General features: G+C 34.5%; 1 protein-coding gene across 48 annotated transcripts in view; it reads right to left on the reverse strand.

Annotated features, from left to right (window-relative positions):
* RIMS2 (regulating synaptic membrane exocytosis 2) overlaps positions 1 to 17,999 on the reverse strand; it is a 592,497-nt gene that overhangs the window by 376,093 nt on the left and 198,405 nt on the right. For 9 of the 48 annotated variants that reach the window (XM_040261930.1, XM_040261928.1, XM_040261934.1 and 6 more), the window contains exon 1: positions 8,279 to 8,400. The exons of 32 other annotated variants lie outside the window; for them this stretch is intronic. In XM_040261930.1, coding sequence (XP_040117864.1) covers positions 8,279 to 8,400 — 122 coding nt within the window. Of the gene's footprint in view, positions 1 to 8,278; positions 8,816 to 17,999 lie in introns of those variants that run through there. 7 more of the 48 variants (XM_040261952.1, XM_040261951.1, XM_040261915.1 and 4 more) reach the window with 2 other exon arrangements.

A 17,999-nucleotide genomic window follows, 5' to 3' on the forward strand; every position in this document is an offset into this window, starting at 1 on the left:
AAATAAACCAATCAAGCAAACAAGAAGTTCATGAATTAAAAATATCAATATCAAAAATAAAAGAAAGGTTATCAGTATCAATTCCATAGATACTAAAAACAATAAAGGAAAATTATGAAATTTATACCTTTCTAAAAACTGTTAATAAACAAATGGGCTATCACAACTTCTATTTACCACTGTACTATCTGTCCTAATAAAAGAAGAAAAAGAAACAAAAAGCATAAATACTGGATATGAAGTAGAACTATATCTATCTGCAGATGACATGAATATTTACATAGGATATTATAATGAACCTAAAATAATTATCACAACTAATAAGTAAATTTGGCAAGGTCAAAAGATACAAGGTTAACTCTGAAAATAAATTTACATAGAAGTTGAAAACAACTAGAAATTGAAATTTTTGAAATAATTCTATTTATAGTATGATCAAATACTTTGCATGCTTATGAAAAAAATAGTCATTCAAGACCTCTGCCCTTAAAACTATAAAACATTCTTAGAAGATCTAAATAAATGAAGAAACATCCAATAGGAAAAATTAATGTTTTTAGATGTTAATTCTCCCTAATCAATGTACAGGAATACAATGCAATCCCAGACTCAATCCTAGCAAACTTTTAAATTAAAATTAACAAATTGATTATAAAATATATATGAAAATGCAAAGGGCCTAGAATATCCAATATCTACAGAGGTGACAAACCAATCCAACAGAGAGTATAAAATCTTTAAGTATTTTTAGCAAATTGTGGTAAAACACTGAATAACTACCAGGAAAATTATGAATCTTGACCCCTACCTCCCACCATTCACACAAAAAATAATGTGCAATGGATGGTATACCTAAACTGAGAAGCTAAAACTCTAAACTTCCTGGAAGATATATAGGAGGATAGTCTGACAAATTAGGGACTGGCAAACTGTTAGCACAAAGAAAACAAAAACCGTAAATTAAAAAATGGATAAATTAGATTTTTATCAAAATTAAAACTTCTGCTCATCTAAAGGGATTATTAAGAAAATAAACAGGCAAACCACAGACTGGGAAATATATTCACAAGGCATATATCTGATGAATGACTGACACCTAGAATAGATAAAGAATTTTTGCAACTCATTAATAAAAATAAAAACAACCTAATTTTTAAAAAATTGAACAGACACTTCACAAAGGAAGATACACAAATGGCCAATGGGTATATGAAAAAGTGACATTGTTAGTCACCAGGCAAATACTACCAAAGGAGTTGCTATAATAAATTCATCACAATGACAAACAATTAAAAGACAAATATCAACGAATGTCAGAAAGTATGAGGAATCGCCAAAACTTTCAAACATATTTGGTGAGAGTTTAATTATTTTTAAAAAATGATCTGGCATAATAAAACTAAATACACACCTCTCCAAAGACCCAAGAATTTTTCTTCTAGATATGCATCCAACAGAAATAAAAATGTATCTCCACAAGAAGATTAATATGAGTATAAAATATTCATAACATAGAAAACTACTCATAAGGAAAGGGAAAACTAATCATATATGCACATGAATAATTTTTTAAATTATGCTGATCAAAAGCCTTTCATAAAAGTGTATCACCTACATGGTTTCAATTACATGAAGTTCTAGAACAGACAAAACAATCTATACTAAAAAAATAAATAAATAATCAGAACAATACTTGGTTCTGGAGGCTGAGGGGAGTCAGTATTGACTGTAAAGAATCATGGGAGATGTAAGTGTGGGAATTCAGAGGTTAATAAATATATAGTCTCTAATTCAAGAGGCTCAATCTATAGTGACTACCCCAGTATCACATGGTCAATAAGTAGCAGACCCAGGATATGAACACAACCCCTGTGTTCAACACTACACAACATAAAGCTACCACAATACATGTACAACAGTCAGGCACAAATCACCTGCTGACTAGACATGGCAGCTCTCCTTGCCAATTTCCTTTATCTCTATATCTGACATTTCAAAGGTCATGCAATGAAATGGAAAGTTTAAAGGAACTTAACTGAGAAGTCCTGAGTTTAAGTAAGCAGCTGAAAACTGTATTTCCTAGAGCCTAATTTGGGTCCCATGTCCCACTTTCTAAACCAGAGCTGCTCTACTTTTAACTATTTTACATACTGAGTTAGATTTTAAAGGAAATGTTCTCAGCTAAAATCAAAAGACAAACAAAAATCATGACTTGAAAAACACTAGACAAAGAGCCCTCATAGTTGAAGACACCACAATTTTAACTTGTAGTGGCTTTTTAAATTTTGTCCCCAAAGAACTGCTCACAAACATTTCAACTCAGGGATCAATTCCAGGCCTCCCACGTTGCAGGCAGATTCTTTATCAACGGAGCCACAACGGAGCCCTCTGAGATCCTGAAAACGTCTCAAATGCAGAAGCTAAACTCCTAGATCAGCCTTAGGAATTCTTTTCTTGGGGACATGAATCTTTGTCAGTAATTCATAAATGGATATGAAGGGTCCATGGCATATACGAAGTGAATTCATTTTGCTAGTCAGTGAATTAAACAAAGTGAGTTTACCAGTAATTAGCTTCTTCGAGTTTTATAAGATTCCTTACAATCATATAAAAGGTGACAATAAAAAAGTATAGCTAACTTTTACTTGTCAGTCATCAACAAAAGCAATAATGTTATAAATAAAAGTTCTTTGAATAGAGAAAGTAGTACTTAGTGGCTGTATATCAGTATCAGATTAAGTATCTATACTAATAATTTTGGTATATGGCTATGATTCACAGTAAACATTCCAGTAAAAGTATTAATGATACACATCTAGAAATCAAAAGACATTCTGATTAGAAATATAGAGTTGTTAAGATAAGCTTCTTTTTCTGTAATATAACTATTAGCATTATAATTATTATACACTTAACAAGGTTTATAGATACACTCTGGAGCTTCCCTGGTGGCTCAGCAGTAAAGAATCTATATGCAAAGCAGGAGAGATGGGTTTGATCCCTGGGTCAGGAAGATGCCCTGGAGAAGGAAATGGCAACCCATTACAGTATTCTTGCCCAGGAAATCCCATGGACAAAGGAGCCCAGCGGCCTACAGTCCATGGGGTCATAAAAGAGTTGGACATGACCTAGCAACTAAACAACAGTAGCATAGATATAGATATGTGTGTATGTTTGTGTGTGCACATGTGTACATTCGTATCCACCTCTTGGGTGCTTTATCTTTCAGAATATAGACTCTTCACGAAACATTCTTCCTGTCATGAAAAACTGATGTGCTGTGATCATACCAACTAAAACCAATGCCCACTGAGCACACTGTACTCCCAGAACTATGAAAACTAAGAATGCTGCTCTTGCTATGTCAAAGCAGTCGTTAATGTGCCGTGATGAATAACAGGTGTCCATGCCAAAAATTCTGAGCACAAATTGATGGCTTCATTACAAACCAAAGCAATAGTAAAAAGCTATATAAAGGTCCAAATACTTCTAACCCAAAACACTACTAGATGAAATAGTTAAATATTTACTTTGCAAAATCAAATTTTATTTAGGATAATATTAATGTTTTAGAGGGCTTTCCAAGCAGTGCTAGTGGTAAGGAACTCACCTGCCAGTGCAGGAGACCTAAGGGACTCAGGTTCAATCCCTGGGTTGGGAAGATCCCCTGGAAGAGGGCATGGCAATCCACTTCAGTATTCTTGCCTGGGGAATCCCCATGGACAGGGCAGCCTGGTGGGCTACATGCAGAGTACATCATGCAAAAATGCCGGGCTGGATGATGCACAAGCTGGAATCAAGATTGCCAGGTGAAATATCAATAACCTGAGATACACAGATGACACCACTCTTATGGCAGAAAGCAAAGAACTCAAGAGCCTCTTGATGAAGGTGAAAGAGAAGAGAGAAGAAGTTGGCTTAAAACTCAACATTCAGAAAACTAAGATCATGGCATCCAGTCCCATCAGTTCAAGGCAAATAGATGCAGAAACAATGGAAACAGCGAGAAACTTTATTTTGGGGGGCTCTGAAGAAGACTCTTGAGAGTGCCTTGAACTCTAAGGAGATCCAACCAGTGCACACTAAAGGAAATTAGTCCTCAATATTCATTGGAAGGACTGATATTGAAGCTGAAACTCCAATACTTTGGCCACGTGATGCAAAGAACTGACTCACTGGAAAAGACCCTGATGCTGGGAAAGATTGAAGGCAGGAGGAGAAAGGGACAACAGAGGATGAGATGGTTGGATGGCATTACCAACTCGATGGACATGAGTTTGAACAAGCTTTGGGAGTTGGTGATGGACAGGGAAGCCTGGCGTGCTGCAGTCCAGGGGGTCGCAAAGAGTTGGACATGACTGAGCAACTGAACTGAACTGAACTGAATGTTTTGGAGGAAAAGAGCCCATTTACACTAGGTGAATTCAAGCTTTAAATTTCAGTTTTATAATTAGAGTGGATCTGTAATTTATTGTCAAATGACAACACTTTTGAGAGGAAAAGCAGTAGTGACAATAATCAGTGGGAGACAGCAGGCATAAACGGAGGCCAGCCCAGCCAAATCTGATCATATGGGAACCTTACTTGTAATTGGAAATGTCAACAAGTCTGAATCTTCTTTGATCTACTAGGTTTTTAAAATTTTACTTTTAAATATTAAAGCCTGTGCATAGCTCATTATATACAGATAGAAAGGAGAGAGAGAGTGTGTGTGTGTCTTTAATATCCTTTTTGAATAAATCACAGCCCTATTATGCCCCTGTGTGGCCAGCCGGCACAGCAAACTCACTGACATATATTAAGTGACAGAGAAATAATTACAAGGTTTGGAGGAAAAGAACAAGAAATATTACTAAAAATCAGAAAAAGCCAAACTTAGAAAATATTAAGTACATTTTCTCCACAAATTTTATTACAAAAGATAATCATCATTATCATGTTATTTAAATACTGCTCAAAGCAAATGATTACTCAAGGCACTGAACACTGTTAAAAATATACCTTCTAGCATCCCAACATTTCTGTTTGCTTCCAAAGATAAGATCACAAATTTAGACTCCATAATGAACTTAGTACTTCAGAATTTTGTTGCTGGTAACAAAAGGAATTATCTTTGTATCCTGATCAAGTCATTTAATTTGGGGGAAAATGAGTTTAGGGTAAGAAATTTTGATAATAAGAATATAAGTGAAAGCATCATTTCATCAAAACCTATCAAGTCAATTTACATTAGACGCAGACACAGATTTTTATTTTTCTTGTTGGACCTTTGGTTTTGTTATTTTAATTATAAAGAAGATGATACTTCGCCACCTCTTTTACATACAAAAATGGTACTTAAGCACAAGATAGGAGAGTCACCTAAGAACTTTGAGTTTAAAATGTAAGAGCTATATTATATCGTTTCCAATAAAAAGTCCATCTAAAATATTTTGATTGTTTTCAAACAAAAGGAATTTCAATTATTCATTAGATAATAAAATATTTTATCAATCTATACATATCTCTGGTTTAGTGACTTATGATACATCAAATATTATTGTGTATTGAAAATTCTTCACTTCTTTGACAAGCTGAACCTGAAAATGCTTTTGGAGTAATTATTATGGAAGATTTTAATTTTTTAATCTTTTAATCCTTATATGTCATAGAGGTAATCTGCCCTAGCACTTGAAAATCTGATGAAAGTTAAGCTGCAGATTTAGAGACAAGATTAGTTACTTAGAAAAAGTCTCAAGAAAACTATTTGAAAGAGTCCTCTTTTCAATAATAGATTGTCTACAATTGACATGTTGTACTATTCTAGTAATTTCTCCTAGAAAGTAATTCAGAATAAAATATAATGTGATTGTCCATACCTATGATGTTATGTTTCTGTCACTTTAAAGATCATACTTAATGTCACAATACAATAACTGAATATTCCATTTCAATTAATACCATTAAACAATAATTATTTATATAATAACAACCAACACTATTCTTTCTAGAGTAATACTTATAGAATTGATGCTTCAACTTTAAGACCATTATTATGTCCAGTCCACAAAGCTGAAAGGCCTATTATTTAGATACATTTTTAAAGTTGTTGTAAGAGTACAACATCTGATGACATACTCAGATCATCTTTGTTCTATAAATTTTTCTTCAAGGATGATTTTTTATTCTACATCTTACTTTCTGATTTAATGTCTAAGCAAAGTAAGAATTTTAAAAGACCACTGTATCTGATTCAAACACAAAGAAACCAAAACATTAAAATATGTGGAGATACTAATTACAAGTTCATATAAACTCATTTTCATCTATCATATTTCTTAAATAATAACTATTTGCATAACTAGCTTTGCTTATTAAAAGTAAATCAAGTAATTTATGAAAATCAATAGATTGACAAGTAAAAAATGTCATGTTTTCTTAAGACTAACAAGTTAAAGATATATAAAGACAAGGGATTTATTCCTCCTAAGCCAGAATAAATTCTTCATTTACTAACTGGTAGTTTCAGATAATTTTACCTAAAAAATTTTTAAAAGTTAAATAAGGCTGATCTCACAGAAGCATTAGAAACTTCACAATTTGATGTTTAACTGCAGCAACCTAAAACTCCAGGTTTTTAATAATGAAAGCATTGCAATTATGAACATGCCCATTCCGAAGCCAAGCAAAAGAATCTTAGTAAGCATACACAAAATTCCCTCAAGAAACAGATTTTTTCAAATTTTAAAACTACTAACATTTATTTTAAAACAAATTCCATACCATGCTGTTAATAGCACAACTTCTAAAGTGAATGTGCACTCAGCCCTAACATTAATAAACACATAAGTTCTTGGCGTTACAAAAAAAGAAACAGAAATCAAACCAAGAAAAGATGTATAAAGGATAAGTACCCATCCTAAAAGTCTGAGAGCTTCAGATCATGGAAATTTTAAGAAAGCCATGCTGCCTCTTTTATATAAATGTAAAATGCAATACAACTTATTTTTATCATTACAGAAACTCAAGCAATGTGTTTCTAAACTAAAAAAAAAAAAAAAAAGTATCTTAAAATATAGACAGCCTCTTTTAGAATACCACAGAATTTCATAACTCATATACTTTTAATTAGTCCAAAAACTAAATGTAAAAAAAAAAAAAATCAGTTAACAGAACAGTAGGAGGAAAGAAATGAAATTTTATAAAAAACAGATGTTATTCCATATTTCATGAAAAGATCATAGATAAATTTATCATCAGTAAACATTTTAATTTTCAATAAATTCTAAAAGCTTTCTTTTCACCTGCTAAGTTAAGTTAATACAAATACTGGGTAATAGGTATTTTTTAAATCCTAAACTAGCCTGCCTCACACTGTTCAGAGATCCTAGAAGAGACCAGCAAAAAGCATTCAATATTCTATGCACTCTTAGTTCCCCCTCAATTTCCAGAAGGTTTCAGTACATTATTATGTTCACAGTATTTCTTTCTCAGTCTTTCTCTACACATATTTAGTTAAAATGGGGTCTTTCTTAAACAAGGTATATAACATCAGAAATACTCAAAAGGCAAACAACTTAAATGAGGGAAAAACTGCATGATAAAACTGCATTTCAAAAGCATTCTTTAATAAGCTAACTGTTACAGTGAAAGCCAGAGAAACCATCTAAAACATATGTCCGTGATTTAACAACCTTCACCATACACACATACACACACACCAAAAAAGAGCAAGTTGAAAAAGCAATAGGAATTTATAACAAAGCATCCTTCCAAACTAGCCCATCTCATACAAAGCATTATTAGCAGTTCCATAACAAAGCTTGTTTTAAAGTGATTATTGATCTACCCTGCATAGAGAAATGTCTTGGACCTAGAAAACGTCTTCTGCATGTTTTACAAAAAGCATGCATGACTGCTAATTCACATTTTCCAACAAATCACATATGATTATATAGCCCCATCCTTACATATGCAATGCAATCACTGCCGTGATCACAAAGGAAAAAACCTATCAGACATTTTAAACTAATCATTTTATTTATTAGAAAATGAAATCATGAAACAGCCTGTATTATATTTCAGAGGTCAAGCTAAATTTTAGATGTTTTTGTGCTTTGAAGTAAGCTGATTTTCCTTTTTAAAATCAATTAAGAACTACATAAAAAATATATGTTTAAGATTAAAAAGATGATACCCTTATAATACTAGTATTTCAATATAGAACAATTTTACAGACATAAGATTCTTATTCTGAAAATATCAATTCTAAAAGAATATATAGTTTAGCTTTACTCACCTTGCATTGTTCAGCGTTTGTCCAAAAAGCTCATTTTGTAAAATATTTGGTGGGGATGAAAAAACCCCATGAAAATGAGATAAAACAGAATTGCAGACCTGGCGCAATGTCTCAAATTGCATTTTCCTTCCTTTTTTTTTCCCCTTCTCTTATTTTTCCTTACCACCTGTCTTTAAAGTCATCTATTTGCAGACACCATCAAATAAAAACATGCCAATCAAGTTCCATATTTCTCCTGAGCTCTGTAAAAACTGTGCTTAAATGAGCAGAGGTTGATAGTTAATTGTACAGTCATTATTCTTCTAATTCAGTCGTAGAAGATTCAGTGCCCGTGCGGCTTTCGGCTTTCTCCTGACTGTAGCAAGAATTCTAAACAGCAGTGAGCTTTTTGGGCATTCCCAGCTGAAGTGTGAAGCTGAGCTGCTTTCATGGACTCTACTCATATTTCTCTAAGCCTATTAAAAACACGCAATGAATAGATGCTGTCGTCAGGAGTTTCAGCACATCTGGCTGCCAGCAATAAAATCTCAGAAGTAATAAAATGGGCCAAGGTATCTTCCCAATGTTACTACTGGGTAAGAGGGGAAGAAATTATACATTCCTCAACCCTTTTCTCTTTCCCTGAAAAATGAATAACTCCAGCAACAGAGTATATAGGTCTCATTAGTATATAGGCTACTGCATAGGGCCAAAACATTCAAAAAATAAGCAGCTGAATCTTCTTTTAATATCATGAAACAATAAAAGTATAACAGACAATAGGGGTTTTATTGCCTGCATTTGTAATGCCATACTTCGAAAGAGACATTTGGAAAACATGTACTTAGCTGTCTTAATTTCCTATTTAATTTTAAAATCTCTTCATCTACTTATTTTTAAAGGAAAGTGAATAATGTTCAGCTGGGCCCTTTTTAAAGGCCATACATAGTATGAAAATGTTAGTCACTCAGTCATTTCCAATTCTTTGCGACCCCATGGACTGTACAGCCCACCAGGCTCCTTTGTCCATGGGGATTCTCCAGGCAAGAAAAACTGGAGTGGGTTACCATTCCCTTCTCCAGGGGATCTTACCAATCCAAGGAGTAAACCTGGGTCTCTCTCATTGCAGGCAGATTCTTTACCATCTGAGCCGCCAGGGAAGCCCATACATAGTATGATCTACATGATTATTCAAGTAATGCTAGAAAAAAACTGTACCTTATCAATTAAAACTGAAACAGCACACATGAAATATGAACTTTCCCACAAATCAAAAAGATACAACTAAGGCTAGAGAGACTTTATCAACTATTATTTATTCCAATAATGGCAGTCACAGTATTTTTTAGAAGGATATTTCCTGAAGGCGCCAATGGTCTTAGAGTACCACAGATCACCATCAATTCTAAATGAGTAACTCTGGTTTAACTAAAATCTTAAGTTACTCTACATCCAGGATCATCCATCTTTCTACAAAAAATGCTCTAAAAGTAGTATGTAAACCAAATTTTAAAAATCAACTCATTTATAGGATGATCAATATATTTATTGATCTTTAATTGCTCCTAAATCATGACATTTCTTTAACAAATACATCTCTTTTAGCCCTTTTTCTCCCAACTTTTAACCTTAACTTCTTCTATCCCCTTCCACACACATACCACTATCAATCAATAAGCACTTAAGTGCCTATTTAAATTCACAAAACCTTTTTTATAAACTAGTGAATTATTTTTGATGCAAATAAACATGTCACAAAATAACAACATAAAAGAAACAATACTAAAATTTTAAAAGATAAAAAGTAAACGTAATAATATAAATTTTAAAACAACTAATTTACTTTTTTAATAAATTAAGATCTTCAATAATGCATTTGTCCTCAACTAAGAGAGGTCTGGTTATAAGGACTTCTCTGGTAGCTCAGACAGTAAAGCGTCTGCCTACAATGCGGAAGACCCGGGTTCAATCCCTGGGTCGGAAAGATCTCCTGGAGAAGGAAATGGCAACCCACTCCAGTATTCTTGCCTGGAAAATCCTATGGATGAAGGAGCCTGGTAGGCTACTGTCCATGGGGTCGCAAAGAGTCGGACATAACTGAGCGACTTCACTTTAAGAGTGCTCCTACTTTGCTTATTATTTTATATTTTAATTGGTATACACTAATATGTTTATGAAATATATACACACATAATAATCATAAACTATTTTGGCTTATTAAGTATTAATACTTCTAAATTTTTTAATATTTAGAAAACATTATGAACAAGTGATCATGGCTACTATTTTATGGATGAAAAGAAACTAAGGTATTAAGGGATTAAAGATCACACAGCATGTAAAAGAGTATTTGAATGAAGGTCTTTACTTTGGGCTCCATTTCATATGCTTCTTGCCTATTAATCTATCTTCTATACACGTGCACACATTGGGTACCCACACATACACACATATACACACTTGTATTTGTAAATAAATAATAAGTGAAAGTGTTAGTCATTCAGTCAACTATCACTCTGCAACCCCAAAGGCTGTAGCTCGCCAGGCTCCTCTGTTCATGGGGATTCTCCAGGCAAGAATACTGGAGTGGGCAGCCATGCTCTCCTCCAGGAATCTTCCTGACCCAGGGATCAAACCCAAGTTTCCTGAATTGCAGGCAGATTCTTTACCATCTGAGCCACCAGGGAAGTCCATTTGTAAATAAATCAGCCTCAATACATGAATAAGAAACCTATTTCCCAGTGATGCAATCAAGTATATTTCTAAGTAAACATGTCAAATTTTTAAAATTCACAAATAATTTTAAGTGGGTTTCTTCCATTTAACTCAGACAGAAGCAACCTGATGTGCTTCAAATTGTTAAGCCTCTGACTACAAGTTGATTTTTACATCTATGAAAGGTCAATTTCTATAAGTGGAAATATACATTTTTAAGTTCTTAATTTCTGAAACTTATGGTATCTGTGATATATCCATCCATACACACACACACACATATATATACCCAACGCCTTGTGGGTAGATTCAATTTTTATAAATAGGAGACTTCGCTGGTGGTACAGTGGATGAGAATCCACCTACCAGTTTAGGGTACACAGGTTCATTCCCTCTTCCAGGAATATTCCACGTGCCATGGAGCAACTAAGCTCAGGAACCGCAGCTACTGAGCCTGTGTGCTGCAAATACGGAAGCCCAGGGGCCAAGAGCCAAAGAAGCCCCAGCAATGAGAAGCTCGCTCACTACATCTATAGAAAGCCCATGTGCAAAAATGAAGACCTGGCGTAAGCAAAAGCAAATTAAAAAATTTTTAAATTCTTATAAATAATCCAAAGCCATTTTAAAGCAAGTCTATTAAATAAGAAGGTGACTAAACTGCAAAATAGTCTGTCGTTAAAAAAAATTTTCTTCTATGTTTCAAAATTAAATCTTAAGGCAAGCTCACAGCAAGAGTTTCAAAAATGGTCTAAGCAATAGAAAGAATACTGGAATGAGCCTCAAAATGGCTTCTTTGAAGTAAATAATATAGCAGCTGCCTTCCTAGGAGCCTTATTTTCCAGCTGTCACTGTATTACACGTAGTACTGGTCAGCTTCCTCACAGTTTCTTCAACATTCCAGAAGAGATTTCTCCCACTTCCCTACCTCACTTTCACCTTTCACCTTCTCATACTCATCCTGAGGGGCTCAAATGTCACTTTCTCAAGAAGACTTTCTTTAACCTAGATTAGGTCCCCCATTATCCACTATCATGGTACCCTATACTTTTTCTTCACAGCATTTGATAAAAGCATAACTATATATTTACTTGAAAAAGTCTGTCTTTCACTCTCAGTTCCATGATATTAAGACACGTTTATCTGTCTACCACAACGCCTAGTAGAGAGTAGATATTTAATAAATAAGAAGCCTAAATTTTATAAATTTTATGTTTTAGTCACATCACAAATTAGTACAGGAAACTGCTCAGGGCTTAATTTGGTTGTTAGTTTCTGTGTTTGTTTTTTTGTTTTGGCCTGCCATATCATGTTATAAGGTTCATAAATATAAGAACAACCAATATTCGCAACCAAAAACATTGTGCATTGGATGGACCTTGTGATTTGTTATAAATATCCTAAATATTATAAAGAATGTTTATAGTTAATATTGTTTTAAATTTTCTATATACTGAAGGCTCACAAGTAATATAAATATCAGAGGCTTCTATAAGGACAGAAGAACATAGCACTTGAAGTCAAATGGCCTGGATTTAAGTAGTGAGTCCAACCCTACCTAGCCATAAAACCTCAGGATGTTCACTTTATATGTCTGAGCCATGTTTCTTCAAATGTAAAATAAACTACATCACTTAGGGTATTATTATATCAAAACAAATGTATTTTATAAACTGTAATGTATGCTGTATGTGGGAGTAACCTCACTGTGAACTATCTATGGAATCAAATTATTGGAACCAAGATTCTAACAATAATGTTCCTGCTGCTGCTGCTTAGTCACCAATCGTGTCCGACTCTGTGCGACTCTATGGACTGTAGCCCACCAGGTTCTTCTGTCCATGGAAATCTCCAGGTAAAGAGTACTGGAGTGGGTTGCCGTGCCCTCCTTCAGGGGATCGTCCCAGCTCAGGGATCAAACCAGCTCAGGGTCTCCTGCATTGCAGGCAGATTCTTTACCACTGAGCCACCAGGGAAGCCCAACAATAGCATTAGGTATCTTTTATTCATCATATTTATTTATGCAACAAATATTTATAGGATTTCTTTGTGCAAAGTTCTATATCTGTGTTCATTAGATGCTGAAGGGATAAAATGCTTATGCTTACCCTTTTCTGCAAAAATGAGATAAATTCAGAATGTCCTTCAAGTAAGGTCAATTCCATACTTACATCTAGTCCTGCAGAGGCATTAACACTCACAAATGGTATAGCTGGTAGCAATTGTTTTCTCTGTGGCCATTCTATTAGAAAATTTAGCTCCTCAATGGAAATAACAGTGTTAACTAGAGTTCCCAAAGAAGATGTTAAGAAACTTCAAGCAGCACAGGCAATTTCATTAAAGATGACAGGGAAAAAGTCAATCAACACTAAAAAGTTAAACCTTTTGAAAGCAATCTCAAATTTTCAAATAAAAATGATAACGTAATTTATTTTGCCTATTAAATTGGCAAAGTATTGGCTAGAAAGTCAGAGAATGGCCATGTAAATAAACTGCATTTATTATCAGGACTGTATACTGATAGAACCTTTTGAGAAATATTAAGTAGTATTTGGCAAAAACTTTTAAAATGCTCAAAATCTGAGAGAACACGAGGAGAATAAACAATGAAATGTTGATATTGACTACTTGTGGGTGAAAATATCACAGAATGGTTTTCCATTATTCTGTAGCTTTTGGTACGCTATCCACAAGACAGACCAAAATGTAAACTATGTAATGTGGAGAATTCTATAATTACAGTGAAATCTTTAACCATAATATATTATGATGCTAGCCCATAAACTTTTGCTTAGCAATGCTCAAGTAAATCAAATACTAGATTATTAGTTTTCACATGATTGGCTATATCCATCTCTGGGTCAGGAAGATTCCCTGGAGAAGGAAATGGCAACCCACTCCATTATTCTGCCTGGGAAATCCTATGGACAGAGGAGCCTGGGAGGCTACTGTCCATTAGTTCACAGAGTCAGACACAACTTAGTGATTAAACAACAACAAATTTGCAGTGGTATCTGTTTTCTTCTTTATCAATAAGTTCTTAAAATTCTGTAATCAGTAAAACTGCTTAATTAGTACTATGAAAATCCAAATGAATGAGAAAACAAAATTTAGCACTAACTTCTTTACATTATCTTCAAAAATATTTGAAATATAAGTCTTAAATTAAAATTATTAATATTTAAGAATCTTGGTTTACAAATTTCTAGTGTCAATAAGTGGGATATCTTAAGAAGTTTAATGCAAACTCAAAAATTAGATGAATGAGTAAAAATTAGGAAATTATACTCTTCTTAACAGTACATGTATCTAAGGCACAAATACTTATGGCATATTTAAATTTTATGTTCTAAAGATGTCTAGTTCCAAACATATCTGATTTATTTTTAATGTTTAACAGTACCAAAGTATTTCTATTAAAATGCTACACACATGAAAACATCTAAATATTACTGATCAATTAATGAAATTATGTTATATAGTATGTATAATCCATAAGAAAAATCCCTGAAACATTAAAAGAATCTTCATTTTCTTAAAATATAGATCTGTAGTTCTATATATATAACAACTGCACTATCTCTTCTATTGTAATATTCTTGGTCCATTGACTTTCTGAACCATCTGATAAAAATCTAAGGCTTATAAGAAAGATGGCCCAGAGAACAAGGTGTCTTTATATGCTTTGCAAATAAAAGTCTTGCATTGTAAATATGTCCCTGAGGCAAGACCATGAAACCATTTACCCAAGGGATAACAAATAAGCAAAGAAATAGGAAGATGAAATTTCTAACAAAAAAAAAAAAAAGGAAAGAAAAGATGTTCAATAAATGTAAACTGGCCTATGCTTCAACTTAGGGTGGACCAGATAGTACATCCAGGAAAGAAACAAGGGAAGAGTAGCCCGGATCTAAATAAGTACAAAAGTCTAAAGATTTCATATAAAAATCAGAAAGGAGTTTAGTGCAAAATACCTACAGCAGTTTTCATAATCAGCTTTTTAAAATGTGTTGATAGTGTTGTTTTCTGACATACAAAAAAAAAAAAAAAAAATTCTGTAACACTTCCCGGAGCTTAAACTCTGTATCCAATCTCCCTAGTTTCAATCACTGCATCAGAACAGACTCAACGGTTTCTACCATCTAATTCAGAAAGGAAAGGAAAAACAGTGAAAGCATCCACAAATGTATGAAGTCCCACCGTCAGTCTCATCTCCCTGATCCCTCTGTCTAGGCCAAATCTATAAGTGCTAACGTCACTGCGCTGTAACCAAGTTGCAGAGCTAGAAGGACTTCAGGGCCGCTTCAACAGTTCAAAGCAGCACTTACCAGAGCAGCCTCCACACTTACAAGCTGGCAACAGCAGGAATACGTTTCCTATCAGATTCAAGAATTAGGCTACAGAGTACCAATTCTAGATTTAAACTCCAGGATGAAAACATCCAGAGTGATTGTCTGCTCTGACACCCAAAAGGTCTATCTGTTAGAGGAAAGAGAACCAAGATCTCAGAAAATACAATCTGGTAAGTCCCTCCAGTATCAGGACTGCTCATTCTGAGTAAATATTCCCTTGATAACCATCAAGAGAATAACTGGAAGCAACACTAACTACAACCTCAGGGAGCAAGATCCATATGAATAAGGTCCAACTCCACTTCTAATAGCTCCACTGTCTGGGAACCACAGTACAGAAATGATGATAGCCTTGGGACTCCAAGCACTCAACCTAATCTTGCAAACTGCCTCCATAAGGCACTCTACTACCTAGTAAATTCCAAGTATCCATAGACTCTTCATGAAAGAAATGCTGACTGCATATTGTCATTATAGGAAAATGAAAAATGATAATCATTGGCACAACTATAAACGTGTTGGAGCAAAATAAGGGGGACAATGAAATACTGTGCAATAATACTGGCCTCCAAGAGTTCCCATCCACAATGCCTTTCTTTCTTTTTTTATGCTCTTCCATCATGATGGAAGACAAGATATTGATACTGAATATACACACTTCATTTCTTTCATACAATTTCCTTCTACTCATTATTTCATGAAATAAAGGAGGAATTGGAGACATCATAAATACACCAAAAAATTATCTCACCACATGTGGATGCAAGAACATCAATTAGAAAGCCAATAAAGTAGCCAAAGCAAGATAACAGTTGGCTTGAATTAAATATAGCAGTAAAATGGAGACACAGGAAGACAAAAAAGTAGATATTAAATCAACAAGACACAATGACGATTTGCCACAGGGGTGGGAGGGGGTGTATGAAGGTCAAGAGAGGCATCAAAATGACTCTCAGATGTCTTTCTTAAGTAATCAAGCAGATAGTCTTAACATTTCCTAAGACAGAGAATGCCAAAGGAGGTGCAGATTGAAGGAAAGGAAAGGGGAAGATGATGAGTTGCTGAATTTAAGGAGCATGTAAGATAGCTAGAAAGACAAATAAGTAAGCAATTGGATATGTCACTCCAGAGTTCAGAAAAGAGTCCTCAGCCAAAGATATAAATTCAGGAAGCATCAGCATGTTAGTAATGATTTCAACCAAGCAAGCAGATGAGATCACCCAGAGAAAGTTCAAAATGGTAAAAAAAAAAAAAAAAAAAAAAAGGGCATAAGACAGTGCACCAGGAAACTAAGTTCCACACTGTCATCAGATATAGAAGAAGCATAAAGGATAAAGATGAAGAGAAGCCACAGAGGTGGGAGGAAATCAGGAAAGCGTGGTGGCCTCTAAGTCAATAAAAGACAACATTTTAAGAAGAATGATATGACTGACTCTGTATTATATGTTCTGTCATCTGGAATTGGAAGAGTCACCCCTTGTAATGCTGTGCTTCATAACAGTTCTAAGGAAACAGCTCTTTCACCTGAATTCACTTGCTCTATAGAACCCAGACCTACTTATGAAAATGGACTGAGAGCAGACATCCTTAAGCTTCCTTATAAGTCCTCTTTCCTCCCTTGGAAGAAAGTAAGCAAACAAAATTTGTAGTCTTCATTCAGCCAAAGCAGGAGACTCTGTGCAAATAAATGCAAATCTACATGTATTTTGATCCAGTTCTACCAACTAAAAAATCTAGTTAGATATGCCTGGTCCTTAGAAATGGACAGAAATCAATACTAATCAGAGAAACTAGAGCTACTTATGAGTGAATCTAAGTACCAAATTTGAAAGTAGAAAAGAAACTAAAATATAACATAACAAAGAGCTATTCTATCAATTTTCCACCTAGTTTCCTTTTTTTCTTACTAACTCCTTCCTAAAATATCTAGCTTACTTATTATTAACTCTATTTTAGAACCCTCTTGCTCTAGTAATTTTTGTTGCTTTTGTTCAGCAGCTAAGTTGCACCAACCCTTTGCAACCCCATGGACTGCAACATGCCAGTCTCCTCTGTCCTCCACTATATCCCGGAGTTTGCTCAAATTCATGTCCATTGAGTTGGTGAGTAGGTAATGCTTTTTTTTTTAATTTAAATTTATTTATTTTAATTGGAGGTTAATTACTTTACAATATTGTATTGGTTTTGCCATCAGTTCAGTTCAGTTCAGTTCAGTCACTCAGTCGTGTCCGACTCTGCAACCCCATGAACCGCAGCACGCCAGGCCTCCCTGGCCATCACCAATCCACCACAGGTGTACACGTGTTCCCCATCCTGAACCCCCCTCCCATCTCCCTCCCCGTAAACCATCTCACCCTCTTACACTCCCTTCTCCTTTTGCCATCAATCTTTCCCATCATCAGGGTCTTTTCCAGTGAGTCGGCTCTTCGCATCAGGTAGTCAAAGTATTGGAGCTTCAGTGAATATTCAAAGTTGATTTCTTTTAGGATTGACTGGTTTGATCTCCATATAGTGCAAGACACTCAAGAGTCTTCTCTAGCACCACAATTTGAAGGCATCAATTCTTAGGTGCTCAACCTCCTTTATGGTCCAACTCTCACATTCATACATGACTACTTGAAAAATCATAGCTTTCACTATACAGACTTTTGTCGGCAAAGTGATGTCTCTACGTTTTT

Source organism: Oryx dammah, unplaced genomic scaffold, assembly GCF_014754425.2.
Source record: "Oryx dammah isolate SB20612 unplaced genomic scaffold, SCBI_Odam_1.1 HiC_scaffold_19, whole genome shotgun sequence".
Lineage (NCBI taxonomy): Eukaryota > Metazoa > Chordata > Mammalia > Artiodactyla > Bovidae > Oryx > Oryx dammah.